The sequence below is a fragment of the Accipiter gentilis genome, chromosome 29 (genome assembly GCF_929443795.1).
Source record: "Accipiter gentilis chromosome 29, bAccGen1.1, whole genome shotgun sequence".
In the NCBI taxonomy this organism is placed as follows: Eukaryota; Metazoa; Chordata; class Aves; order Accipitriformes; family Accipitridae; genus Astur; species Astur gentilis.
The window spans coordinates 2,753,684-2,781,359 of NC_064908.1; the positions used below are offsets into that span (position 1 = coordinate 2,753,684).

Genomic DNA, 27,676 nt, shown 5'->3' on the forward strand with positions numbered 1-27,676 from the left:
GGTGACTTGCAACCTTTCCCAAAGGGAAAGTGCAGACGTACTTCTTCGTGAGCACCGTTGGGTCTTGCAAAGCACAGCCTGCATGAGGCCACCAGCATCCCTGGGGACATGGCCAGACCAGACCAGGAGCCCCGGGCACGCATGGACCAAGGCTGCAGAACTCCCTCCAAGCCCTGGGTGAGGCACAGGGCAGAGAATCATGCTCCCACCAGATTTCACCCAGGCATTGCATCCCTCTGGCCCAAAATTATTTATTTAGCTTTAAATGCCTGCTGCCCACTGGCTCTTTCGAGGCAGACTGGCAGCCTGAGCTGGCTCCTGGCCTCGTGCCACCGGCACCCGGCCATCGGCAACACCCTGCCTAAAACTTCTGAAAAAGCCCAAGCGGGCTGCCGGCTCTTTCATCTAAAAGCTGGATCCTGATCTCTCTAACCAGGGGCGACAAGACCTCCATCGCAGCCATCCTCACCTTAAACACCTGAGTACTTCTGAAGATACTGACCTCAGAGCCCCGAACAATGAGATGTTTTATCTCCCATCACTGAGGTTTGAGCATTTTGGCCTTAATGAGTTGCCCAAGGCCACGTAGCAGGCAGTGAGGTACAAACGCGATGGCTCCTGCTCTGCCAGGACCCCCTTTGCTTTCCACGTACCCCCCCCGCTGCTCCTGCAGCTTCCCCGGCTTTGCACTGCCTCGCACAAGCGCTGGCATAAAGGAGGGAGCAGCTGCACGTTGCTGAGCTTCTCCCAAACTCCTCCGCACACTTTCCCACATTTTTGGGGGGAAAGATTCCTCTTTTCTTTTTTTTTCTTTTCTTTTCTTTTTTTTCTTTTTTTTCAAATTGGAAAGCCTCCCTTCACTGGAATTCAATTGTGCAAAAAAGCCTCATTTTGGTTGACTCTCCTAATTCACAGAGTGGACAGAAAGCCTCGAGGGGGGAAGCAATGAGCGGTTGGGGGGGGAAGAAGAGCCTGGAGCCAGCCCCAAGCCCAGATTCCAGGCGAGCGGGATCCTCCGCACGGCAGCCTGCGGGCTGGGGGGCGATCCTGCCGGCGGTGAGGCCCCCCCCCCGGCCACGGAGCTGCTGCAACGCCACGCATTTTTGACTGAAGGTGTGGGCTGGGGCTGCTCCCCACCCAGCCCCTGGGAGCAGCTCACCCCGCTGCTGAGCACCGTTCGTGTTTCTGGGCCTTGGGCAGACCTTGCTGAGTACTTGTGTGTTCCCCTGGAGAAGGCAGCTATCTTGCACCTATTTTACAAATAAGATAACAGCCCTTGCTCAAGGTCACCGGAGGCAGAGCTGAGAAGAGGGCTGTCAGGAAAGCGCCGTCCAGCCTCAGCATTTTGCCGAGGACAAACAGCCCAGCGTCTGCCACGCACAGCCCGCGCCGGCTCCACGATGTTCTCCGGGGGCTGCCCCTGTGCTGGGCAGGGTCTTCTCAGGGGTGATGTTTGCTTCGGAGACCTTTGCTGTGCTCCAGTGGGAGATCAGAGTCGGTGGGGTTGACTAACCAACAGAACGTGCTGTACTCCTCGAGCCAGGATGTCTTACACGGCAAAGCCTTCAGTTGGGGGATGCACTCGCACGGTGCACTCGTGCCAGCCCTGCTGTTGTGACCCAGGGCTCTCCCGCGAGGAGGTCTCCCTCTGAAGACAAGGGCCAGCACTGATGTGATAGGGATTATTCAAAAGACACGTGCAGGGGACACTGTCTCATCAGGAGGCTGCCCCTTCCCTTGCCTTTGGAGATGTTCCTGCAGGGCTAAGGCAGGTTGTAAAGGCCGTGCGCAGATGAGACACGACAATTCCCTCTGCTAGATAACCAGAAAGCTGTATGCCTCTCCCCGGCTCTAAGTTCACACCACGAAATAAACTGCACAAAACATCCACGTGGTGCTGAGCCATAGGGGCAGCTTTGAACCTCCTGATGCCTTTCTGCATTCCATCCTTTATTTTGGTGCTGTAAATAATCCCGCTGTCTCCCTCCAGGACATTGTGTTCCTCATTCCTCCCCGGATAAAGCCCTTGACCCCTGTGCCAGCTGGTGAGACCAACCGTGTGTCCCTGCAGCCAAGGGGGAAGCCTGGGAAGCGTTAAAAGTTGGCGGTTGCCTTTCAAGCGGGACCAGTGTCTCCATCGCCTGGCACCGCGGAGCCGGCGGCTCGGCCACGTCTGCCAGTGAAAGCATGGCGTCCAGCCCGGCCCCAGGAGCTGCATTCCTGGGAGAGAAGGAAACGATGATAACCAGCCCTGGGAATGTCACTGCTCCAGCCAGGCTCTGTGCGGTGACACGCGGTGCCCGCAGGTGACACTGCTCGCTGCGCTGCGGGTACCCGGCGGGTACCAAGCCCTGCCTGCCCTCTGCTTGCAGCCAGCAGCCCAGAGCATCCTACAGTATGGGGCATGTCCAACGCCCTGCTGCAGGAACGGCCACCTCATTCCTCATTCCTCATTCCTGTAGGAATTTGGCAGCCTGAATCTCTGCTTTCCCATCTGGCTGAGGTACACTACTGGTTTCAAAAGCTCCCGAAGGGACAGACAGACAGAGAAGCAGGACAGTCCACCTAACGTCAGATGTCCCCTGTGCAGGTGTCACAGCCTGAGCGACACATCAGCCAAGTGGAGCAACAGCTTTTCAGGACCTCCCAGATCCACCTGGAAGCACCAGTTTCTCTCCACAAAGGCTTCCCGCTCCACCTGCAGCATCTCCATCCCAGACCCTGGCTCCTACCCGTGCCTGTGGCCGCACAAGCGCCGCTTCCTTGGCAAAACTCTCTGAAAGCAAGAAGCAGCTCCAGCCACAGGTCCCAGGGAGGGGGGGGAGCTGCCTGCAGGTCCCACCACCAGCAAAGCTCCCAGGAACCAGCCCCCTCCTCCCTGGGGGATGCGCTGCCTTTCCCCACCGACTCTAACCTCGGGGCTCCAAGAACCTTTCTCATAATTTCCAGCAGTAAATTACCACTGAATCATTACCCTCATTAAGTGCAATATATCTGCTAATATTAATAATCTGCTAATAAATACACACATTCCAGCACTTGGTATGCTGTTATCAGACCAGAAGATAAACAGCTCAGCAGTCCTTGCACCCAGGGCTCCATGTTTGACTCAGGGGAGTCCCTATGGTGTCTTTCCATCTCCCAGTGCCTCCCAGCTTTCTGGGCAGCCCCACTGTTCCCCAGACACTTGTCTTTGCCCTACACATCGTCCTGGCCGGTTTGTTGGTGGACACATCCCAGCAGAGTGGCCCTGGCCACGCGCGGTGAGTTTGGCTGAAGCAGAAAGAGGCAGAATAGAGTCATATTTATAGTTACTGAAACTGGAATTTGACCAGGACTGCACCTCCCGTTGCAAGAAATGCCAAAGGACCATTGGTGGCTGTATGGGGCTGGTTTCTCCATAGGGCAAGACCTTGCAGTTCCCTGATCACACCCACTGGGACTTTGGAATAGCAGCTCTTGCAATGGGGAGCCACCAGCCCTCCCCACGAGCTCGCCTGTCCCCGTGCAGTAGGAACCAGTGGTGACTCTGTCTGTACGGAAGGGACACCTGGATTTGGAGGGGACAGAGCAAGCCTGAAGGTCTTGTGTAAGCCATCTCCTGCGGGAAAATTGCTTTGCACAGGATTGAGAACTTCCTCGGGTTTTGCCAATGGGGGGTGGGCAAGAAACCCATCCAGTCGGACTTCTGCCCCGCCGATGTCCCAGCCCAAGCCACGAGCAACTGCACCACTGAGTCCCTTCGGCTGGTTTGGTTTTGCATCCCAGTGTAACTGAATTTTACTGTCTGTCTGACAGGGATCGCTGACGTTCCCTTGGTCCTGGCATTCCCACTGCTGATCTTGCCAGGTCCTACACAACGTGCCTGTCCAGGGCCTGATGCAAAGAGCAGACAGCTCGGAGGACGAGGAGCACCCGCAGCCTCCTCACCTGGACCTGTTCCTGTTTCACTCGTGCAGTGAGCCAGTTTTGGGATTTTACTTTTCACACCGGCTAGATTGAAATGAAGGTGACGTTGCTCCCAAAGCTCAGAGGTGGGCTGGTCCCCAAGGTGAGACCTGTCCCCTCTGGATGCACAGACTGGCTGCACGGCCCTTCTGCCTGGCAGCTTCTGTTTTTCAAAGGCAGATGGCTGTGATTAGAGTGGAAACTTAAATTCAGGGCTCTGTGGTCCTATTCCAAGCGCAGATACTGATCTCAAACAAGTGATTTACCTACGCCCCCCATGCCCATGGCCACTTCTGCAGCTCCACAGCTCTGCCCACACTGGGATGTTAGTTTAGGAAAGCGAGGGGGGGGGGAAATCTTTTATTGGTGTAGCTCTGCTAGGAAAAGCACCAGTTCAGTGATGGCAAAAAAAGTTCCTTTTAGCATTAGTTGACTGCCCAGGTAGTTTATCAATGCCAGCATCACCTCTGCAGCAGAGGTGCTGTTTCCCTTCTTTCTGTGGTGTTTGCGAGCAGGACCCCTGTGGCTGGGATCTTTGGGTGCTGGTGTTCTGGGTTCCCTGGATTTGCCCCATAGCAGGGACCACTGCGTGCACGTGAGGGCTGGTCCTCCTGCCATGTCATGTGTTTCCGTTTCAAAGGGCTCAGGGCATATCAGGCTGCCCTTTTAAAAAAACACTTGATATGGGTTATTAATGATATTTACAGGATAACCACTTGGCAATTATTACCTCTGTCTATCAGATGGCAATGAATCAGCCCCCTTTCCCCTGGCACCCTCCAGCAGGGTGTTCCTTCAGCATGCTCCGGACATAACGATCGATTCCCATAAGATGAAGTTTCTTGGCAGTAAACGCTGATGCCTTGTGCATGCACAAGGTACCAGAGATTTTTACTCTGACAGATTCTGGGAGTCAGCAAAAGCCACATCATTGCCTTCTCCCTTCCTCCCATCCCAGCCATATCCCCCCTCCTTCTCCCCGCTCTCTTGATCTCCTGCCTTTTCTCTCCCTTCTCCCTTTTCCCATTATTTTCCCCATACGCAGGCCAACAAACACTCAGAGGTCGCAGCACATCCCACCTGCCCTGCGTCTGCACTTTGGGATTGAGCCTGGAGCAGGGAGGGCAACAGAGCCATCCCCTATAAACAGCTCATGCCGAGCTGTCCTTGGGATGATGGGAACATGAAAGATCAATTCCTTCCACAGCAAATACCCCCCACAGCTTCCTTCTAGGGGCCTATTCCTTCAGTGATGTCCCCTGCTGATGTCCCTATCCATCTCATCATCTCTGACATCCTGGCCGGTGCCAGGCTCCTGCACTCTCGAATCCCTCCAGGAGGAGAGGAGACCACGAGCCCGGACACAGCTCGGCACGGCGGTGCCGGCACGGGCTGGGGACACGGTGGCAGGAGGGGACGAGCCCGTTCCCCTAGTCCGAGCTGGCTGCTCCCTGCCAACACGCACGTCACACGCGTGCCTTTTTCAGCTCCAAACACTGCATTTCCCAAGAAAACGGCAAAACCCCGGGTCGGGAGGTTGAACCGGTAACTCTGGGGGGTGACCCCCAAGTCTGCAGCTCCCAGACGGTCCATCCCAGCACCTCCCTGCTCCATCCCTGTCCACTGCCAGGGGCATCCGAAGAACTTGTCAAACTCTCCTCCAGACGAGCACGTGGCGCAGGTGTGGCTCCCGCTGGGGACCGTGCCTGCAAGGCTGATGACAGATAGCCCAGCCCGATCCGCACCGGCACATCCCCGCGCCGCTGAGGGCTTCGACCTCTTCCCCGCGCAGACGAACGGAGCCCTCGCCCTCTCTCCTGAGCAGGTAGCGGGGGCTTCGCCTCTTTTTCCCATTCCTCTCATCCCTTTGAACCTGGAAATAAGAAAGAAACTGCTTTCCCCTGCCAATCCCATCTTCAAAGCCCGAGCGGCGGGGTCCGGTGCTGGCACAAAGCGCACCATTGTCCGTTCCGGAGGCGGAGAGTCGGCCAGAGCACAAAGGCCGGGGAGACGCTACCCACCGCACCGGGAAGCTCGCCCAGGCCAACAAAAGCATCTTCTCCTGCCCCGAGTCCGAAGCAGGCGAAGGAGGGGGCCCCGGGGTGACGGTGAATATGAGCTATTGTCACCGAGAGCCCGGAGTACGGAGGGACCCGCAAAGGTGATCAAACGGCCCAGGCTGGAGCGGGAAGGGGTGGGGTGAGGGGGGACATCCAAAAAAGCCCTTGTCCCTCTTCAGATCTCTCCTTATCTCCCCTGGCTATCTCCTGGGCTTAGCCTGGGTGTACTTGCTTGCAATTAGCTCCTCCAAGCCAATCAGGCGCCGAGCACAGCCCTCGGTCCCCTTGACTGAGGTGATTTATAAATGACTCACTGGCTTATTTGAGCACAGACCTCTGCACACCTCCTTGGGAGCACCTCTCTGCCTGGGCTTTCTTGCCACATCTGCAGCTCCCCTCGCAGAATCGGCCCTTTCTCCGCCCGGCGAGGCGCAGGTAACCCAGCTCCAACAATCGTGCTCTTTGTCTGGGTGGGCGTGGGGGATTTACACTCTGGTTGCACAGCCACTGGGTGTGAGTTTCAGTATTTGGAGAACTGGTACTTCTTTTTTTTTTTTTTTTTTTTTCCCCCTTCTCTTTTTCTCCCTCCTTTTGCAAAGAGGATTTACAGCAGCAGATTTACTGAGGAATTAGCAATACCAACGATCCAAGAGCTTGATTTATGAAGAGAGGCTGGAAGAGCCAAATATGTGAATTAATTATTACTAGAATAAATCCTGCCATCTTATCCTGGCTGGCTCCTGCTGAGATCTGTGGGGGGAATTTGCCCGGTATAGGAGAGGCAATACTGATGAGAGACCCTCTGTTTCTGGATCCCTGTTATGATCAGAACTTTCTGTGCATGGGACTACATAAAATGGTCCCTGCCCCAAGGATGTTGCAGCCCAAATTAGGCTTTGCACATACAGGCGTAGTGAGAAAGGATGTGGAGCCCAGTGCCTGTAGGCTATGGTTGAGGAGCACTGGTTGTGCATAGGAATCTAACCTAGGCAAGGGGTCTTTGCTGCACAGGAGATCCTGGTGAACGGATGCATGGCTTTGGGCACGCAATCAGATGAGGAGGGAATTTTAAAGCTGGGAATGAGAAGCGCTCCCAGACTGAGACCTGTCAGACTGGGTGCAGGGTCTCCAGCTCCTCCCAGTTCCATTTCATGGGATGTTTAGGTCCGGTTTGGGCAGGCTTCTTCATATATAGGCAGGAGAAAATATCCCCATAAACCTGCTCTGTTGTAGTAAACTGCTGTTCATGCAGCTAGGATGCTTTCTGCTCTGTCCTGATAAAATTTGTCCACACCTCATTTGTAAGCAAGCTGAAAACTTAAGCTGGGGACCAGTCCTTTCCCTTGAAGACAAGTCCTTGGAGTGACATTTGTGGCTGGCCACACAGTATTTCTGCCCCAGGTCAGAGATTTCCAGTAGAGAAATGCTGTCCCGTCCTCTGCCTCTGGGGGAGGATGGACCGGGTGACCCCAGAATCCGGAGGGGCGGGGAGCACGTGCAGGAGCAAGCTCTCAGCAGGATCCCGGATAAGTGTTCACAGGCGGTGCAAGAATGCTGCAGTCTGCAAACTTTTTAATTCCTTGGGATTTGCATTGCCTACCTGCTCTTCAAAGGCGGAGGGCAAGGTCTGTGTCAGAGGCGTGCGGAGAGCAGAGACTCACGGCAGCCAGGGACACCAAAGTTTCACTTCTTTTAAGTGCACTTTCCAGCCTTCCCTCCTTCCCATCCCAACGGCTCTGTATGCCGAGGGAGCGGCAAGGGGATGGCGAGGATGGACACACCACTTTCCAGGGGACAGACTCAGATGCCGTTAAGGTCAGGCACTGCTCTCTGCCTGCCAAGGGGCCAGCAGCCTGATCCCAGCACCGCTGTGCCACACTCAGCAAGGTGACACCTCTGGGGGACTGCAGGACAGGGATGTTGGTGGCTTTCGGAGGATGATGATGGGGACGTATCTACATCCCGGACCGCAGCACCCCAGGCCATGCACCTGCTGCCTCACCGCAGCCCAGCCCTCCCTCGGCGAGGTACGGCGCTGGATGCAACTACAAAAGTCATGGAGAGTTAGGGTGGGGTTGGGAATAAGTGGGTTAATCAAACAAATGACAGAAAGAGCGGGCCAAATCTGGGCTCGTTTACCCCCGTGTCAGTGCAGAGCAGATCCCCTGTGCCTACAGCATTTGGTGCATTTACGACAGCATTAAAAAGAGCAGAAGCCGAGCTGCTGAATATAAGCATTTTACTTAATAAACACCCTTTGAGCCAAACACTTTGGCTTCACCTTCAGTAGCTGGCAGATGTCTGCAGATCTTATTATTCTGGTTACCAAGTGCAGAGCTAGTTTGGTTAGAAACTCATGTGAAGTGGTACATCAAACATTGGCACTGGCCCAGCGACGGCGGAACAAGAGTACAGTGCAGCGCTCCTGCCCAGTGCCTGCGCTGGGCTGGGTCGTTTAAAACAAGAAAAGGGCCATCTGCCTTATGGAAATCACCTATTTAACACACCAAATATTTAATCTAAACAAAAAGATTTAATGCCTGGCTGCTCCGTGGCAAAAGCGCAGGAGTGGAGGAACGGGACGGCTGCTCCCGAGGGGGACGTTAAAGCCGAGGCTGCAGCACGGTGTAACGAGATGGGAAGGTGGGAACCGGAGAGAAGCAGAGATGTCTCCTCCCTGCCCCTGCACCCATGGCATACGTCTCCGTCTATGCCTCACCACGGTCAGGCAGGGCCAGTTAGCAGCTCCCAGCACGTCTCTCCCTCTTTCGCCCTCTCTCTCTCTTTCTGGCTTTTATTCCACCAGCCATCATGATGGTTCCTGCGTGCTGCTCCTGGAAAATTGACTGAAACAGCAAAGTTCTGACTGAACTTTTTGGACTGGCATTTTGCCTTTCCTGAGACTAAAAGCCATTTTTGGGATAAAGTATTTTGCATAACTGATCTATATGGTCTCCTAGCATCAGCCTCTTCTATTTCCAAAGGGCAGAGGTTAAGAAAAAGTTAAATTCCATGGCCAAATTGTGTGTATTCAGTGTGTGGCACCGTGCGTGCAGCCGGCTGCTCAGCCCCTGAAACACAACCGCCACTTCCCTGCTTCTGCCTCTTCCCCAGATTACTAGGAAAGATCTTTTTACCAATACACTTGGGCCAGAAATGTGGGACTACAGATCTGGCTTTACCACTGCAAGGTGCTTTCTTCCTGAATCAGTTCATTTGCAGATGAACCCTGGCAATTCAGAGCCAAAGGTAAAAGAAAACTAAATCGGATCAAAGCAATTTTAACCGTGAGCAAAAAAGAGTGCCCAGTCAAAGGGCCCATCTGAAGACACTAACCTGAACGAACATGCCGGGGGTCCCTTGGTGACGAGCTCCCAGTGTGGCCCATCAGCCGGACTCGGTCCTGGCCTGTCCCTGATGCCAGAAGGTCGGAGAGAGCGAACAAGCCAGGACCGTGGGGGCGGATCCGCTGGGCTGATCGGCGCCCGATAGCAGAGGTGAATTATACAACATCCTTTTGAAATACCTGAACTGACTGACAGCAGAAACCTCCTTTTCCTCCTGCCTGTGTGCTTTTCGAGCCCAGCTCGACACCAGAGGCGTGAAAGGGAGAGGGAAGCGGGTGTGCGGCAGGAGGGTGAGGCAGAGTTCAGTCTGGGGGAGCACCTGGCACTGCAGCATCCAGCACCGCAGCGCCTGGCATTGCAGAGCCCGGCACTGCAGCATCTGACGCTGCAGCATCTGACACTGCAGAGCCTGGCAATGCAGAGCCCGGCACTGCAGCATCTGGCACTGCAGCATCTGACACTGCAGCATCTGGCCCTGCAGAACCCGGCACTGCAGCATCTGGCACTGCAGCATCTGGCCCTGCAGAGCCCGGCACTGCAGCCGCCCTGTCCTTCCCCATGCCATGCGTCAGCGAGGAAGCACAGCACAGGTTTCAGGGGAGGAGGTAAGGGCTTCCTCGCCTGACCTTGCGAGACCTGGGCCCTTTCACCGTGTTGCCCCAGGGCTTCCATGGCACCTGCAGCTGGAGCTGGGAGCGGGAGGTTGGGAGTTGCGGCAGACACGGTGCTAAAGGCACTGATTCAGGGGAACAGGAGTCAAGACCTTGTCCTGGTGTCGCAACCAAACCCTTGCACCTGTGCTTGCCTTCTCCAGGCAGACCTTGTCTCCTGGGGTAGGGGAGAGTTGCTTTTTATAACCCTTCCTTGGGCAATGGAGCTGGGAGAGAGATGTTTTTAATGAAGACTCGCCCAGGATATGGAAGAGACCAGACCTCTGAACTCCATCAGCTGAGAAACAATCAGCAAGGAGATCTGCTTGTGCATCGCCTTGTGCAAGGAGAAGCGAGGATGGAGAGGGGGGCAGACAAAGGACGAAACATTATTTCCAGAGCAGATTTTTTCTCCCTAAAATGTAGCAGAGGCATTCCCTGAATGTTCAGCTCTTGCACTGGGATCAATTTGGGCCCTTGTATTACGAATAAGGCAGCGATCAGATCGCTTTCCCACTAAATTTTGACTCGCACTCCTTGGACTGGAGTCCCTTTTCTATGCCTATGCCAGCTCAGGAAAATGGCTTTATGCCAATTGCTCCTATCAACACTAGCCAGAAACCTCAATGTGACTTTCCTCTTCCCAAACACAGCTATCACCAGCATAGGGACTGAAGATAAGGGCTTAGTAAATGCATTTGCAAGATGAACACTGGGAAAAAAGGTCTGTGCTTGGGATGCACAGGCTGGTTTGAGACTGACGTGGCAGGGATCAGCCAGGTATGAACTGATGGGACTCTTAGCTGATGACCTACCGGGACCATACATTTCACCCACCTCATATTCTTTGGAGTGAAGCAGTTCTGCCTTCATTTGTTGCTTGCTCCGAGTTATGTATTCAGTGTGCCACAATTTCTCCAAGACCCCAGGCTCAGTAGATTTATCAGTGAAGCCAAACTTCACATTTCTCAGCATCATCCACTCTAGCTGACACATTGGAGGAATGGGCTTCCTGAAAAGCTTGTAACGGGGGCTCTGCACTTGGAGCTCTTCCCCCAGACCTCGTCCTTTATTTCCATGCCCATACTGGCACAGAGCTCTTGAAAAACCTGGTCCCTGCAACGCAGCAATTTACTGGCACTCTGCTTTTCTCTCCACACACATTGCATTGCTTCAGTGTCCTGCCCCAGCTGCAGGATTTAAACCAGCTCTGCAGCTTGCTGTGGTCATATCCCATCAACACCAGGACAGCTGGTTTTGCCTTTTGTTCAAGGAGCAGTCACACAGCTCATTCTCTTTAATTCTGAAATCTCAAAGGTTTAACCTGGTGTTTGATCTAGGGCAAGGCCAGTGATAAGCCAAGTCAAGAACTTGACTCTGTCCGAGATGCTGACATCATTAGCCTGTTTGTTTAAGATGGAATTTAATCATGGGGATATTTTTCCCTCTATACTTGCCTTGTTTATTATTTTTCCTGATTGCAGGCACTTTCGCTCAGCAGGAGAAATTCATTAAAGAGCTGTGATATAATTGGCTGATTCAGTCTGTCTGATGGCAGGCATGCTGCTCAGCAAGTGATGGAGCCGAGAAATAAAGCTGAGCGAGACTTCTTGCACCCGAAACTCAGCTGGGTTTATCACGTCTTAAAAGCTTGTTGCTAAGCCTGGACCTGGGCTACAAAATATTCACAAGGGAGAATTGGAAATCTAGAGCAGAGCTCTGGGGCTGGGACCTGGAGAAAGCCTGGGCACGCTGGGAATCTGTTCAGCAATGGGATCTAGAGCAAGGCTGCAAGGCAGGGACAAGACTTGCGCAGACTGACGTGGGAAAACCAGGGAATGACCATTTATCAGATGGGCTTCTGGCATGAGCGTAGGGACTGAGAAAGAGCCTAGGACACTGCTTAGTCTTGGCCTGCACCAATCCTCCAAAAGGTAAAGCTTGTAATTGCTCTTGGAAGGGTATCTCTAGCTGAAAAGGAGCAGCAGGGATGCCAGTGTGTGCATGCCTGCAGAGGGCACTGGATTAAGCACCTGGTAGTGCAGGAAGAGGGACATGTCTCCTCTTTCAGCTAGCTGGCACCTAGCTGGCCTTCCAAAGACAGAGGCTGGGGTCCCTCCCGAGGCAGCACGGGTGCACATCAGAGCCTGGAATGAGAAACACACCATTGCTGGAGCTGTTTTACAGCAAACTGCACTTGATTGCCCCTGTGATCACTAAAGCATCCACCGCAAGAGAGGGGTTGATGACCTCCCTTTCTAAACCCATTAGCTCCTATTTGCGTAATGATTCTGTTGACCTAAATTCTCCCAAAAGTTTCGGCTGCCTGCATCATACTTTCCTTCCTGTCCTGGACTGCTGGGCCACTCTGCTACATATTACTCATGTCTTCCAGCCCCCACTCCAAGGTAACTGCTTATCAGTGAGGACTGACATGAGTCCTACGGATGAACGTTTTGGTCATCCTGGTTCCAATGAACTTGGTGTCAAGGTGTGCACTGACTTCAACAGTACTCACGATGCCAAAAGGGGAGAGAGGAGAATCTGGTACATTCAGATCACTCCGTAAGCTCTCAGCAACCTGGATGTTGTTTCTTGGTACGTTCTCCTGCCTGAATCACCAGCTTTTTCCACCCCCTCTTCTACTCCTGTGTTGGGCGATGACCCACTTAGATACACGCCATACCACAAATAATTACCAAGATCCTTGTTTTATATCTGACCACTTCCTCCCTCCACTCCCAGCCTCTCCAGTTTGTAATGATTCTCCACACTTCCTAGGCATTGCCGGTCATAGTAAAATAAGGAAGGGTTCTCTGAAGTTCATCACCTTTCTTTGGTGAGACCCAGATACTGGGCAGGACTAGTCCATCCAGATGTTTTGACATCTTCATCACTGAAATGAATTAGCAACAGTTATCTTTCTGCACATCACCTCCTAGAATAAACCAAGGAGTCATCCACAGCCTCCCATGGCAAGTGAGAGATAGGAAGGCTGCTGAATGCAAATGAGACCACTCAGCAGCGTAGCAGGAACATCTCGGATGGAAACCGCGTTTAATCACAGTGCCAGTATCTACCATTGCAAACTGTGTCAGGGCTGCCCAGCATTGCAAAGTCTCGCCAACCCCACCGGCACATGGTGAAACTGAGGCATGAGAAAGGTCAAATGACTTGCCCGAGGCAAAAAGGCAGTCACTGGCAGAGCTAAGATTAACACCCATGCTCATCTGCCAGACAATCCAGGACGCGCTCCGGTCCCCTTGGTGCGGCATTGCTCATTAGCATCACCTCAAAATAGCTGGTAAAAACTCCCTGTGCCGGGGAGCAGCAGCCCCCGGTGCTGGGAGAAGCCACTCCCAGGACCTGCCTCTGCGCCACGGGGAAACTATTTAGGGTGGAGATGTTCGGGGAGGGCTCCCAGACGCTGGAGGTGTCCGGTCTGTTATACTGCAGGTGGGGCCAGCTCCAGTCACATTCTTGGCTTTGCTTTTTCTTTTTTTCTGGGAAAAATTTAAATGATCCAGAGATGAACCACGCCAGGCCTCGCTATGTCATCGAACGTCCTGCATATTCGGTCAGCCTCTTCGATGAAGAGTTTGAGAAGAAAAGTAGAAGTTACCCCGTTGGGGAAAAATTGAAAAACCTTTTCAGGTAACATAGAATGCTATAGCTGGGGCAAATGTAAATCAGATTTGGTCTGGAATTGGGATATAATTCAGACCTGGGGATATAGCTCCCATTTTTATCCTGGGAAACCTTCTCCATGATCTTCAGGGCTTTGATGGATGAAAGACACAGGAGAAATGCAAATTGTACTGAAGCAAGTGAAACTGGTTAGACTTTTCACTGCCTCAGCTGTTACACTGTAGGGCAAATAAGCGGAAGAGTTTGCACCAAGCGAATTTGGGATTTGGGGTTCTGTTTCCCAATTTTTTTTAAGAATGAAAAAGGCATTATTGGTGATGTAGGTATGGGTGTGCGGATTATTTCTTTAAGCTTTCCAGCTGGGATTTCCTTTTATCAACTTTCTGATTAGAAACAGTTCTGGCTTTTCTTAAAGAAAGATGAAAAATCATGCAAAGAAAGATGAATAATCCTGCTGATTGTTGCCTTGGAAATCTAGCTCCATTTCTTGGAAAAATGAAAGCAGTAAGACATGAAACAGAGCAAACATACGTGTTAGCACGCAGAGATGTGAGATGCTGCATGTGCCAACCCACCCAGAAACAATCTTCTTTCAGAGACACTTGGGGTTTTTTGACCAAGCACCTGAAAAAGTCCATCTTTGGCTCTGTCCAACTGCCCCATGAATCTCTGAGCTGTGTTTCCTCTCTACGGCTTTCCTATCCCCTGTCTGAAGGGTATCAAGATATTGGGGAGCAAAATCCTTCACTTTGTGCAGGTTGTCCTTCCAGCTGTGGCAGCATTGGAGATCTTCCACCGAGTCAGGAACATCCCTACAATAATCCTCCATGGCATGTCCAGCTAGTTAACTGCAAGAGCCTCACATTCGCAGGGGAGGGCTGTGCACCAAATATTGGGCTCAGGATTTGGTGTGGGAGAAAGGCTGAGACATTCCTAGAAAGATTCTTCCTTGCTCCCTTGCTTGCTCACTTCCCAGCTCACTTGCTTCCTTCCTTCTTTACTTATTTGCGTTATTTTTTTTTCATTTCCCTTAGATGTTCAGCTTCCAGATTCAAACTCATCCTCTTTAGCCTGTTCCCAATACTTGTGTGGCTTCCCAAGTATAAAATTAAGGACTACATTTTGCCTGATGTTCTCGGTGGGCTCAGTGCGGGGACGATTCAAGTGCCACAAGGTGAGATGCAACGACTTTCTGGGTCACCAAGAGGGGACAGCACTTTGCCAGTTCAAGTAAAGGTCTGCAGATGACAGCTGATGTCCAGTCTGGGGGGGTTAGCTACCTTTTCTGCTGACACGTATTAACCTAAGCTCTACCTCTGACCTGGCTATCCCTATATTTCTCTGCGGTGCCCTTCCCTGGCCTCTTTGGCCTCTCCTGCCCAGAAAGCAGCAGTCTGTGCTGGCCACGGCACCTTCTTGGAGCTGATGCGAGTGTGAGCAGGGCAGGGGGCGGACACCAGCTGCAGAGACCTGGGTGACCTGCCCATTTCCTTGGTGTTTTCCAGGGATGGCCTTTGCACTGCTGGCCAATCTGCCTCCCGTCAACGGGCTCTACTCCTCCTTCTTCCCCTTGGTAACATACCTCTTCCTTGGCGGTATCCATCAGATGGTCCCAGGTAAGAGTCTGCAGAGCAATTGTCTGCACAGGGCAGTTAAATACTGGTTGGCAATACTTGGTGTGTCCCAGAACAGAGACGTTTGGGTATGTTTGGTCCATCAGGGGTTTACGGGATTCCTGATTCTGGCTGCATGGCAGGATCTCACCCCAGTGAACTATTGCCGCATCTTGCCGTGGGGCTGTCTGCAGTGATGGGCTGGGTGGTTTGGTCTGGACAGCCTAACCTGTCCAAGTGCCTTCCAGGACAGGATGCTCTCCAGAGAAAACTACTGACATCACTGTGTTGTGCTGTAGGTACTTTTGCTGTCATCAGCATTATTGTTGGCAACGTCTGCAATGAGCTGGCTCCGGAGTCAGACTTCCAGTACTTCAACCATACTACCAATGAGACCAGTGTGAATACCACAGCCCTGGAAGCAGCCAGGCTGGAGATCTCTGCCACGTTAGCCTGCCTGACAGCCATCATACAAGTAAGGACTCGCTGCACCGCCTGTGCTGTGTCCTCTGGCCAGAGCTGACCCACACAGAGTCAGCCAAACTCTCTCTCGGGAGCAGAGACGGTGGTAGCAGATGCTAGAAGAGGCCCCACTTCTAAGTGGATGATGCCTCAGCATAGAGTTTTTTGGGGATCCCACCCCAGCTGCAGTCGTGGTGTGAAATTCTCCGAACGGACTAGCCAAGGGTGATCTCCTGGGGCAGGATCGCAGCCAGTGATGACACCCCAGCACCCTGCAGCTTTCCTCTCCCCACCCCTGCTACGGACCGGTCTGCTTAGCCCAGCCCGTGCCGTGGCTGCGTGGGAGGGATGCATCCTTCTTCCCAGCAGAGCAGCCTGCCCGACACAGGCACGCTCAGGCTCTGCACCTCGCCCTTTCGGGCTGGCACGCTTCTAATAACGCCTTGTCTGTCCTACCCTAGCTGTGCCTGGGATTCGTGCAGTTTGGCTTTGTTGCTATCTACCTCTCAGAGTCTTTCATCAGGGGCTTCATGACAGCAGCAGGGTTGCAGATCCTCATCTCCGTGCTCAAGTACGTCTTCGGCTTGACAGTCCCATCTTACACCGGGCCCTTAGCTATCGTCTATGTAAGTGGGTGCTCTGGACAAGGGCCTTCCCTGCACCTCCTCCCCCAGTGACCACCACACCGCAGGCATCGCTGCCACCCGTGCAAGGGAAAGGGGGGCTTGGAGAGAAGGAAAGGGTGGAGGGAGGGGGAATACGCCTGTCTGCACCACTCCCTGTCCAGCACACCTACGCTGCTGCCATTGTATTTCCTATACAGTATTATCTGAGCCCTTGTCTGCTAGTTTCTAATCAGACATAATGAAACGGGTCTGCAATTTGGGGAGAATATGAACTGTGTAGCTTTACAACAGGCGTCTTGCAAAATTGTTAGCAACAGAAACTTTTCCTATGGACAGGTTTACCCATTCCTGGGCTTTTCTGTATCTTCCATGGATGCATCCTCCATTGATGCAGCTAGAACCGCATTTCACTGGACAGCACAGACTCAGGGCTGGCTGCTGATCTCTCAGCAGCAGGGTTTCTAGCATTTTTCTTACCCTCGTCACATCTCGGGGTGTTTGCAGTTGATTATGGTAAAAAGTGTTCTCCATTGTGCTTGTCCAGAGTCTCTGGTTCCCCATGACACTTTCTCCTCTTCTCTCCCCTTTAGACATTCATTGATATTTGTAAAGGTCTGCCCAAAACCAACGTGGCCTCCCTGGTCTATGCCTTGGTCAGTGCTGTGCTCCTGATCATTGTCAAGGAACTCAACCTAAAGTACATGAAAAAGATCCGGATGCCCATCCCCATGGAGATCATCATTGTAAGTGACGTGTGAGCTGTCCCTCGGACCCTCCAGGAGACAGTCCCTCCCCTCACCTTACAGCCCTGGGACACCCACTTGTGTTCACAGAGGGTCCATCATGTAGAGCATCTACACAGTGAATCTGACATGACCCTCGCGTGGGCTGGGGTCAGAAATTGGGCCATCCTCATGGAGGATACCTCTGATGCTCAGGTCATCCCTGTTAGACTGTACCTGCATCCTGGTGATGCTGAGGATGAGGAACATAACTCCTGCTGGGGAGGTTCTCTCCTTTCCAAGCCTGAATTCGGTGCTAATTTTCTACTGTCAGCCCCAGGAGCACAGCAAGCTCAGTGTTTCTGAGAGAGCTCATGCTCTTTCTGCTTACTGCTCTTTTATTCTCTGTACTTTCAGGTAATAGTTGCGACTGCAATCTCTGGCAGCTTCAACATGCCCGAGAAGTATGGCATGCCAGTAGTTGGGAAGATCAGCATGGGGTAAGTGCATCTGCAGGTCTGACTCAACTTCCAGATAATTTTCCTTCCTCTCCTCCTCCTGCAGCCTGGAAAACAGCTCACTCTTTCCTGCTGTATGACAGTCCCCTTCCAGGACTGTCAGGCAGCACTGCTGCGCCCTGTTACACAACTGCCACTATCCACTCAAGCTGTCCACGGTGTAGACACGGATTATGTCATTCCTGAACACACAAGCTCCTCACCCACTTCACCGGCCTCCGGACACTAGTGTCACAACTGCTTCTCGCCTCCACTCTGAGTGCAGGTTCCCAGCGCCAACCCTGCCCCTGGTGAACAAGTGGAAAGACATGATCGGCACAGCTTTCTCGCTCGCCATCGTGAGCTACGTGATCAACTTAGCCATGGGGAGAACACTGGCAGCCAAGCATGGCTACGACGTGGACCCCAACCAGGTAACGCTTGGTCTGGAAGGACACAAAGACCGTTCCCCTTGCTCTCAGGCGTGAAAGGAAAACCTCGCTGCATGAATGGGAAGCTTTCAAATGTGCTCTGCTTAAAACAGACGTGCTGCTCCCATGCATGCAGGCTCACGTGGCAGCTTGCCATGTGGGGGTTGAAAGGATATGGCAGATCCATCTCCCATGGACTGGAGACAGACTGTAAAAGGAAGAAAACTTTAGGTTGAGCTCTCTGCTTTGCTCTCCCTCCTGACCTGAGGCTTCAGCCCTGAGTGCTGGCACAGATGGCATTTTTGCAGGTTGTTGAAGCACAATGAGGCGCATGTATTTTTCACCAAGCAGAGAAAGACCTGGATTCGTGGTGTGTCACCCAGATACTGTAAGAGGCAGGACATTAAATAATCCTCTTTTGTCATCACTGGCACAGTGGCAGTTTTCAATAACAGCCACACATACCACATGAAGCCCTGCCCTTAGTGTGTCAACAGATGACAACGTGTTTATGTGGAATTGTGCTTCCAGGTTTCCCTGCTATACCAGAGCCCATCCCAGCTCTTACTGGAAGGAAAGGGTCTGGGACACACCGTAGGGAACCCAGGTCCCTTCCCTGGCCACACAAACCCCAGACTCGGGTACCTGCTCTCCTGCCTGGCAGCTCACAGGCGTTGGCAGGGCAGGACGGGCTGTCCTTTCTGATGACCATGTTCCCCCATCTCCGCAGGAAATGCTGGCCCTGGGCTGCAGCAACTTCTTTGGATCCTTCTTCAAAATCCACGTGATCTGCTGTGCTCTCTCTGTCACTCTCGCCGTCGATGGGGCAGGAGGGAAATCACAAGTTAGTACCTCCTCCTCCTCTCTTCCCTACGTGACCCTACTTGACCACAAACCCCTATAGCTGCTGCAAGCTGCCAGCTTGACATCGCTGCTACGGGTCTGGAGAAGCTCCATATATAAGTGCTTCACGTTGCTGTTGTTAAAGCAGAATTTCCTCCTTCCCCAACCCCATTTTGTTCCCTGGATGGTTCTTTGGATTGGTCACAGATGTAGGGCTGTAAATCTGCATTCCCAGTCTAGTTCCCCCGATTGAGCAGAGCTACCACGTGAGGGAATTTTGGGGTTATCTGTGAGATCTGCAAAATCCTAGCCTACTTGTTGGAGGCAATTGTCTGCTCACATGAAATACTGCAGTGATCAGTTTTGCCGTTGGCTGAAGCAGCGGGAGACGAAAGACCCGGGGGGGTTTAGGAAGACCCTGGCGTTTGCTGAAGTGATTTCTTTCGCTTTTGCAGGTGGCAAGTTTCTTTGTGGCCTTGGTGGTTATGGTGACCATGCTGGCTCTGGGGATCTACCTTGAACCTCTTCCAAAGGTAACACAAACTGTGCAGGCAGCGTGGCCATTGCATCTCATACTCTACACACCCAAGCGAAGGCACAGCCTTGCTCCAAAATCCCCTGACGCAAACTGCTGCACAGCACCGTTTGCTCCTGGCCTGGGGTCCTGTCTGCACTGAGTCTCTGGAAGCAAGAATAGTCTAAATTACCATACTCGGCTCCAAGCGGGATCTTTGTGAGCATCACCCTTTCCCATTCCCTTGTGGTAACTGGACCAAGGAAGGCAGACACTGCAGAAAGCACCTGCTGCAAAACGTGGCACATCCATACTGTACACCCGCATCCTAGCTGATACGCTCCCCTCTCCTCCGCAGTCTGTCCTGGGAGCTCTGATCGCGGTGAACCTGAAAAACTCCCTCAAGCAGCTGGCTGATCCCTTCTACCTGTGGAAGAAGAGCAAGCTGGACTGCGTGAGTGCCTGGGGACGGGTGGGAGGCATCGGCCTGCCTTACACTGGCTGCTCAGCCCACGGCTGCGTGAGGCAGAGGCAGGGCGAGCAGACTAGCCCCCCAGCAGGCTTTTGCAGGAGGTGGGTTTCACTCTTTCGGTGCAATCGTGCTTCCAACCGCTCACCAACGAGGTCCCGAGCAGCGGCGGAGCCTGTCCTGCCCAGCTGAGCACTCTCATGCTTAGCGCACATATCAGAGAGGCCTGAACTATTACCTGCTCTGTTTAAATGCCAATCAACTGCGGGAGCCTGTTTGCCCAGAACTAGCCAAACCGGCCCTGCTCAATATCTGGGAGTCATGACTTAAAAACTCACACAATAGCCCTCCAGGGTGAGGAGAGCCCTTCACAGCGATAAGGACTCCAGGCACTGGTTGATGTATAAACCCAGGCAGGGGGTGCAGGGGAGTGAGAACGGAATTTGGAAATGTCTGACATAAAAAGACAGTGTTTGAACAGGACTCCCACGGCTGAGTGGTGTGTGTGGACACTGAGCCAATATCCTGTCAGGTCCCGACAAACCGCCTTATCGGAGAAATCAGGAGTCCAAAGGGGCTGACCTGAGTCATCAAGAGCTTTCCCAAAATACTGTTCAAACAGGTGCTGGAGAAGAGATGGATTAGCAGTCCAGGCAGAGATTTCACAGGAGTGTGATCATGACATGAAGGCACACTCCAGCACAGGGCATGAGATACAAAAAAATGGTCCATGCTTAGGAGTGATCCCGGCAGACTAACTGGACCAGGGATGTGCGACATCTGAGCTGACACGGTTATGCAGGCAAGAAGCAGCAGAGTGGGAAATTTGCTGATGGGAAGATGCAATTCTCTGTCAGGAACCTTTATGGCAGTTTAAGCACATCTCTGAATAGGTTCTGCTGATGCCTGGTAGGTAGGATGGAAGGTCTCGGTCGGCTCTGGCAGTTCATGTGAGGGCAGGTGAAGTTATTGCCTTTTATCAGAGCTTGCAGAGGGGAGCACAGACCAGCCCCACGGGCTCCACAGCCCCCAGCCCAAAGTCCGGGCAGACACCTGAGCGGACACTGGACTGAGCAGAGATGCATGGTGCTGCCTGGGGAACACCCTGCCAGCGTGTCTCTGCCAGACTTGGCCACCACAGCGGAGGTGAACGGCTCTCAGAAACCTCTTTGATTTGCCCCACATGAATCATCTCTCCTCCATGGCACAGCCAGACCCACTGACCCGGCTGTGCTGTTCCCACTGAGCTGCTGGAACAAAGCTCTTGCTACCAGCAACCACAGACAGCCTATAGGTGTAGGGACCGTGGGGACCAGGCAGATGCCAATGGAGTGAACGGCATTCCCCTGACCTTAATCTCCCTGGAATTTGAACTAGATTCAGTGTCCTGTCCCAAAATGGGGAACACCATTTCTGGGTGATGTCAGACCATCAGTGTTCATTACAAGTCTGGTTGTGTTTCAGCGCTAGCTGCAGGGATCACTCCACAGATACAGCCCAGTGTGAACTCTGGATGGACGGAAGCCCTTACTTGACATTTATATGCACAATGCATATAAATTAAGAAGCTGAAGTCATCAAAGTTACCCTGATTTGTCCAAGGTCAAAGTTAGGTTTTATCAGTTTTGAGGATGGGATTGTAATAACCTGATAATTATTCTCAGAGGGCATGTTTATATGCTTAGGCAGGACTAATTTCATACAGAGGGAGATGCTCGAGTGCTAATACATAAAAATGACAAATGACAGAGCTCTGAGCTGAGAGGTGGAGCAGGATTTGGTATGCTCTGTCATACTTTGTCATCAAATTTGCTCTGTGTTCAGGTCATTTATAGTAGGTGCTCAGACGGTTTTCAGATCGATGCTCATTCCTCCTGAAATGCTCTGACAGCAGGAGCTTTCTTGGGGTTAGGAGCAGTTACTGAGCATCAGATGGTCTGATCTGCAGGAGTCTTTTCCTGACTAGTTAGGCTGATGCTTTTTGAACTGAATGAGTGGTGCGGGTGTTATGCACTAGCTACTTTTACGGCTGAAAAAATGGGGCTTCTGGCAAGCTTCCCAGCAGTGATGTTTCACACGAAAGCGTGCAATAAAGTGTATCATTAGAATAGCTGCAGAATTCAGGCTTTGGTCTTTTGATCCTCAGCTGTGTAGCTCTTGAGGTCCAGAATATCAGCACATTGCCATTTTCCATCCATCACCATGCTCCAGCCTGTGGTACAGTAAAATTATCTGCCATGCTCTTCTCTTTCTGCAGTTGGTCTGGCTGGTGAGCTTCTTGTCCGCTTTCTTCCTGAGCCTTCCCTATGGAGTTGCTGTGGGCGTGGGATTTTCCGTGCTGGTTGTGGTTTTCCATACCCAGTTGTAAGTACCAGTGTAGCTACAAAAAAAACCAAAAGAGAAGGAAAATCTCCCAGTTGCAGAATAAACGACAGATTATTTTTATAACCGACCTCTGGCCCATGTTTCGAAGGAACGTGCGGCAGGAGCCTGGGGGAGTGCAGGTGTCCTCCCCGGCCCCTGGAATGTGCAAACAGGAATGGCAGGCGCTAATTTACTGCCTGCATTCTCACTCCTGCACACAGTTAGCGATGTGCACATCCCAAGGCAGGGGGAAGTCTGCAGGTATTTACTTCGGCATGAAAAGCTACCTGCATAGTTCCCAGCAGAAAATCCTGCTCATAAAAAGAAAGAGCCCCATATATGTGCAGAGACTGGCGTGAAGTTTTCACACCATTTTTAATCCATCAAAGCCCTTTATTAATATTTCCGAGCCTGGGATCTCAAACTGCTGACTTTTTTGCCCTGTAGACTCTGCAGGGATGAAATCTAAGTATTTTCATAAAGCAAATTTTCAAATCCTGGTATGGAATGTGAAGCAAAGCAGTTTTCTTCCCTTGCAACATTTACTCTAATTCTGATCGCCTCTTTTCTCCTAGCCGTAACGGCTCTGCCCTGGGCCAAGTAACTTCCACTGACATCTACAAGAACCCTAAAGCCTACAACAAGGTAAGCAGAAACTAAAGCATCCTCAGAGAAGATGCTGTTCTTTGCCACTGGTACCCAATGCGATCAGGAAACTCAAGTCCATGTTTCTGTCTCAGCGAGGTTTTTTGCTGCCTGTTTCAGAGGTAGCAGGAGAGCTCCTGTTCAGTTTGACCTTCCCAGTTATCTTCTGGCCAAAATCCCAGCCACCCTGCACGCCACACACACCCCGTCAGGCGTGGTTTGAGCTCTTGTCTCTGTTGCAGGTACACGAACTTAATGGGATTAAAATTGTGACCTACTGCTCGCCACTGTATTTTGCCAACTCAGAGATATTCCGTGAGAAGATTATAGCCAAGGTGAGCAATGCTCTAATAAATTTCTGCTTGCAGCCAATCCCAAATGGCCCTTGGTCTCTCCTGTATTGCTCCGTGGAGATAATTAAGCCTAGGATGTTCACGAAAGATGGTCACGTCCATCCTCTACTCTTCCATCCTTTTCTCCCTGATCTTCAGGACTGTTTGTAGACCTCGTTTTAGAGGTTATGCCTGCATCCTGGCAGGTATCCTCCTCCAAGCTCTGCCAGAGCAGAGTCATCCTGCTACTGCAAGTCTCTCCTCCCTGCATGTGCAGGTACCCTGAGTTACTGAAGATGCTGTCTGGTTGCCATCAGGATCCCCTCACTCTGGTGTACAGCTGGCGCTGTCCTCCTGTGCCACATGCCACAGGCTGGGAAACAGCAGGAAAGAAACAGCAGCCCCTGACTACGGGACTGAATGGACTTTTTCAGATAAAACTCCCTCTCTTTTCCACAGACCGGGGTGGATCCTGGTAAAGTGTACTTAGCCAGGAAGAAATATGTGAAACGGCAGGAGAAGGGGACAGCACAACCACCAACAAAGCTACCAAAATTCTTATTGAGGCAGAACAAGGTAACTCAGTTTGGGTTCCTGTGTTGATGAATAAGACTCCAAGTCCCCATCAAACAGTTCCTCTTGACACAGGATTTTCTGCACTCTCTTCCTAGCCACATTTACCACCTCTTGCCCTCTTTCCTTCCCATCCACATATCCATTCCTCCCAATAGCCAAAACTTTAAGATGCAGGAGAACTGGAAATGGCTGGGAGCAAGAAAGCCATGGAGACGGCTAGAATGGAAACACGGTGAACAATTTGCTAGAAACTGGGCTTGCCCTCTTTCTCTAAGGATGCATCTATGTCAGCATTTCAGTTCAAAAGTGCCCCTTTGAAGCACATTTCCCAGTCATCCCAGCTTCATTTGGTTTGCATTGCTGAGCAGTCTTGAAGCATGTGAACAGGAATCATTTAAAATTAACCTAACATACTCCAACCCCAAGGGACATTCAGTCTAGCCCAAGTCTACCACCAGGCTGGAGTTAGTCCAGATTAAAACACTTCACGCCACTGAATAGATGCATTCACGTGTCAGGATCTCAGCTTGTGCTGATAAGTTGTGCCCTGCCCTGACTGTGCATTTCTGCTTTGCTGTAGACCTTGTCTTTGCAAGAGCTCCAGAAAGACTTTGAAAGCACCTCTCCAACAGATACCAATAACAACCAGACGACTGCTAATGGTGCCAGCATCTCCTACGTCACATTCCGTCCACCTGCCAACGGTGCTGGGCAAGTGCACACCTCCAGCGAGCTGGGCAGCACCACTACTCTGCAAGGAAGCACATTCAGTGTCATGCCCACAGCAGATGTTGACCCTATGATGACAGCACCGCCCTATATCAGCTTTCACACCATCATTCTGGACATGAGTGGAGTGTGTTTTGTTGACCTCATGGGCACAAAAGCACTGGGCAAGGTTAGTTCTGTACTACAAACATAGCCAAGCAACACATCAACCAGGTACCTTCTACTCTCTTGGGCAATTCAGATAAAGATGTTTACCCTCCTCAAGAGAAGGTTTGTGTGGCTTTCTCCTTCAGCTTCCCCAGGACACGTGTAAAGCCCTGGATAAAAGACTTTATGTCTAAACACAAAACTGGAGCAGCAGTGTTATTAATCCTCTCTCTCCCCTCTCATCCCTTCTAGTTGTGTTCCAGTTATCAGAAGATTGGGATTAAAGTGTTCTTGGCAAACGTGCATGGTAAGAATCCATGAAGAACACATTTCCATGTGATCTTCCCCCCATTTATGTGCTCCTGACAGACAGGAGATCATTTTGTGTTCTTTATGCAAACTGTGTGAGCTGTCAGCTTTTTGTTGGACCAAACCAGAACAGATGAAAGAAGAGAACAGAAGAAAGGAAACACTGTTCTCTGTGTGTGAAATAGGTCCTTTCATTTGGGAAGTGATATGACTGGAACATCACCACATTTAGCACGTAGAAAAATAGATCCCTACACTCTCCTTTCTATAGCAAACCTGCTTCTTCCTTATGCATCCCAGCCTTGCTTTAGCTCAGAGGACCACCGTCAGCCATGTGTACTATCAAAGGCTTCCTTCTTTCATTTCCTTCTTGTTCATGTGCTTTTCGTTTCTTCAGCTCAGGTGTACAATGACATTAGCACAGGTGGAGTCTTTGAGGAAGGAGGCCTGGACCGAAGTCACATCTTCTTGACGATCCATGATGCTGTTTTGTTTGCACTGGCCAATATCAAAGAAGTTGTCCACCCGCCCATCTTAGAAGAGGTAAACTTGCTCCCCAGTCTTTCTCCAGCTCACGGTACTGTACTATTAGGTTTACACACTGCATCAGCAGAAAGGAAGAATAACAACTCAATACTGCACGTAATATAAGTTTCTTATTTATCTCAAGTGGCGAAGGTCTCAATCCAACAAAATATTTCATCTCCTAATTCTCATGTACGGGCCAAGTACCTACAGACTGAATTGATTTCAATGGGAATTCAGAAGTGTAAATGTCTTCTGCAAACCCCTAGCTGGGAGATGAATGTTGTCCCAGCCTGGAGAAGCCAAAAGAGCTGTTCCAGCACTATGCCCTCGGTTTGGTGTTGGCTGGAACATGCAGCTGCACACAAAGACAGAATTTGGCCCTTGGAAATGAAGGCAAAGCACATGTTCCTGTCCTTGAATAGCCCCAGCATCCATGAATGCTTCCCTTGGTGGGAGGAGAAAAGGCCGAAGCAGGAATGTGGCACATGCTGACAACACAGGGTCAGACAGGCTATTTCCCCAAACATGGGTTGGTTTATTGCATGGTAATTGGAGTTGGAATCAGGGCAGTGTTAGCCAGTTATCTCATGAGAGTAAGTTAAAGTATCTCATATCTTGGCAGAGATATGTAAATGCCAGCTCAGTCAGAGGAGATAAACAATTGAAAGAGGATTCCTTCTGTGCCCCTTCTTCCTGGGCATTTCCCTTTGAGCACGCGTGATGTTTTAAGCCTGGGTTAGTAATTTTTTTCATTCCTTTCAACCCTGCGCTCTGCTAATTTGTGGATTTGATTCTTTCCTGCACAGATGCCGAATCAGACGGAGCTCTCCATCTATGATGAGTCCGTGGATGAAAGCAGTGCAGAGTTCAAGAACTTGGAGGAGGTTAGTTCTAGTGCCAGGGGTCACTTCTTCAGCTGTGGACACAAGGTGGAAATCAGAAGTCATGGCTGGGATTGGTTAGATGGGAAGTCCCCTGTGCCACTGCCAGGCAAACTGCTAGCAACAGTAAAGCTTTGAAAAGTTAGTCTCAAAAATAATTTAAAATCCCTGTCATGAGGAGCTCTGGCAGGCACCTGGAGGAAGGAGCAGCTAGGTTACCCCACAGGGGAATCCTTTAATCCATTTTGGGCCACGTAGCTCAGTTCACACTCAGACCTGTGGTCTCTATGCCCTGGGATAAACTTGGAGAACCAGGTTTAGCTCAAGCCCAAAAGAAGGGTCACTGCTTAAGTTTTTCAGCACAGACTTTCCTAACGCCGAAGTGATCTGCACCCACTGATCCCAGGTCCCTGGGGGGAGATCTGTTCCAATGCTGACCTTCCCCATGCGATCCATGCACAGCTGGAAGCAGAGCAACCTCCCCACCACCAGCTTTCCATTGTGGAGGAGGGCTGGGAAGGGTTGGAGTTTCTGGTGCTGTTTCTCTCTGTGATTGAATGACTCCTGAGCTGCGCTGCTGGGTTTGTGCCACGGTATCATCCCTAACCCAGCGTGCCTTGTGTGCCCTTTAGGAGATGTTTGGAAGCATGTTCCACTCAGAGACCCAGACAGCTCTGTGAGCACACAGGGAGCATCAGCATGTGGGCAAACCCTCCTGAACAGACTCCGCTCTCCCATCCCTTCGTGAAGAGCTGCACTTCTACCTGGGGATACAATAAGTTTGCAAAGCAAGGGGCCATCGCGCCTCTTGAACTGATAAATTCCTCCCTCCTTCCTGCTCTGCTTCTGGTATTCAGAGCAATGGACTCTGGAGCAGGCAACAGAAATCTACGGAAGCTGGAACTCAGGAAATGCCATCTCATTAATTACAGAAGAGAAGCAAGTTTATTCGGAGGCAGGTGCCTTAACACATGGGACGATTAGTCATTATTGCCAAGTGCTCTCCTTTGTCTCGCACAATCGCACCCTTCTGCCCACATAGGCATTACGTAATTCAGGCATCCCCCCTCTTTCTTTTCCCTCCTCCCTCTTTTCCTGATGAAGTGAAATACAAGCAAATATCAAGAGCCTCTCATGGCCTTGATTCACGAGCAAAAGCAACTCTTGCAAGGTGCAGCGATGCAGCTTTGTAAGGCAATGTTGTTCTAAAACGTGCACTGACCTTCGGGGTGTCTGCGCAGTAAGTGCAAACCCCTGAATTTCCCTGCGTGTCTGTGTAGCACCACTTCTGCCTTTCCTGTGACCCCTCTTCTATCACCCCCTGCACTGCTGCCT

The 27,676-nt window shown here is 51.6% G+C and overlaps 1 protein-coding gene across 2 annotated transcripts; it reads left to right on the forward strand.

Moving 5' to 3' along the window:
* Positions 1-6,015: 6,015 nt before the first annotated feature.
* Positions 6,016-27,021, forward strand: SLC26A9 (solute carrier family 26 member 9). Of its 2 annotated transcripts, XM_049832240.1 has the most exons (21): positions 6,016-6,109; positions 13,533-13,659; positions 14,688-14,827; positions 15,159-15,269; positions 15,566-15,741; positions 16,190-16,354; positions 16,945-17,097; positions 17,494-17,576; positions 17,860-18,007; positions 18,735-18,848; positions 19,303-19,380; positions 19,720-19,815; positions 22,088-22,194; positions 22,770-22,839; positions 23,082-23,174; positions 23,631-23,747; positions 24,328-24,645; positions 24,876-24,930; positions 25,330-25,475; positions 26,267-26,344; positions 26,974-27,021. In XM_049832240.1, exons 2-21 carry the CDS (start codon positions 13,535-13,537, stop codon positions 27,019-27,021), a joined length of 2,421 nt encoding a protein of 806 aa, XP_049688197.1. In that variant the 5' UTR covers positions 6,016-6,109; positions 13,533-13,534. The 2 variants fall into 2 exon arrangements, with proteins under 2 accessions (XP_049688197.1, XP_049688196.1); XM_049832239.1 differs by lacking the exon at positions 6,016-6,109 and having other exon boundaries at positions 13,382-13,659.
* Positions 27,022-27,676: the final 655 nt, after the last annotated feature.

Coding starts and splice junctions, on each gene's coding strand:
- SLC26A9 (XM_049832239.1), top strand. CDS start 13,409: ATGTTCGGGGAGGGCTCCCAGACGCTGGAGGTGTCCGGTCTGTTATAC. Junction 13,660..14,687: donor AAATTGAAAAACCTTTTCAG/GTAACATAGAAT, acceptor CATTTCCCTTAG/ATGTTCAGCTTCCAGATTCA. Junction 24,931..25,329: donor GTTCTTGGCAAACGTGCATG/GTAAGAATCCAT, acceptor TCGTTTCTTCAG/CTCAGGTGTACAATGACATT.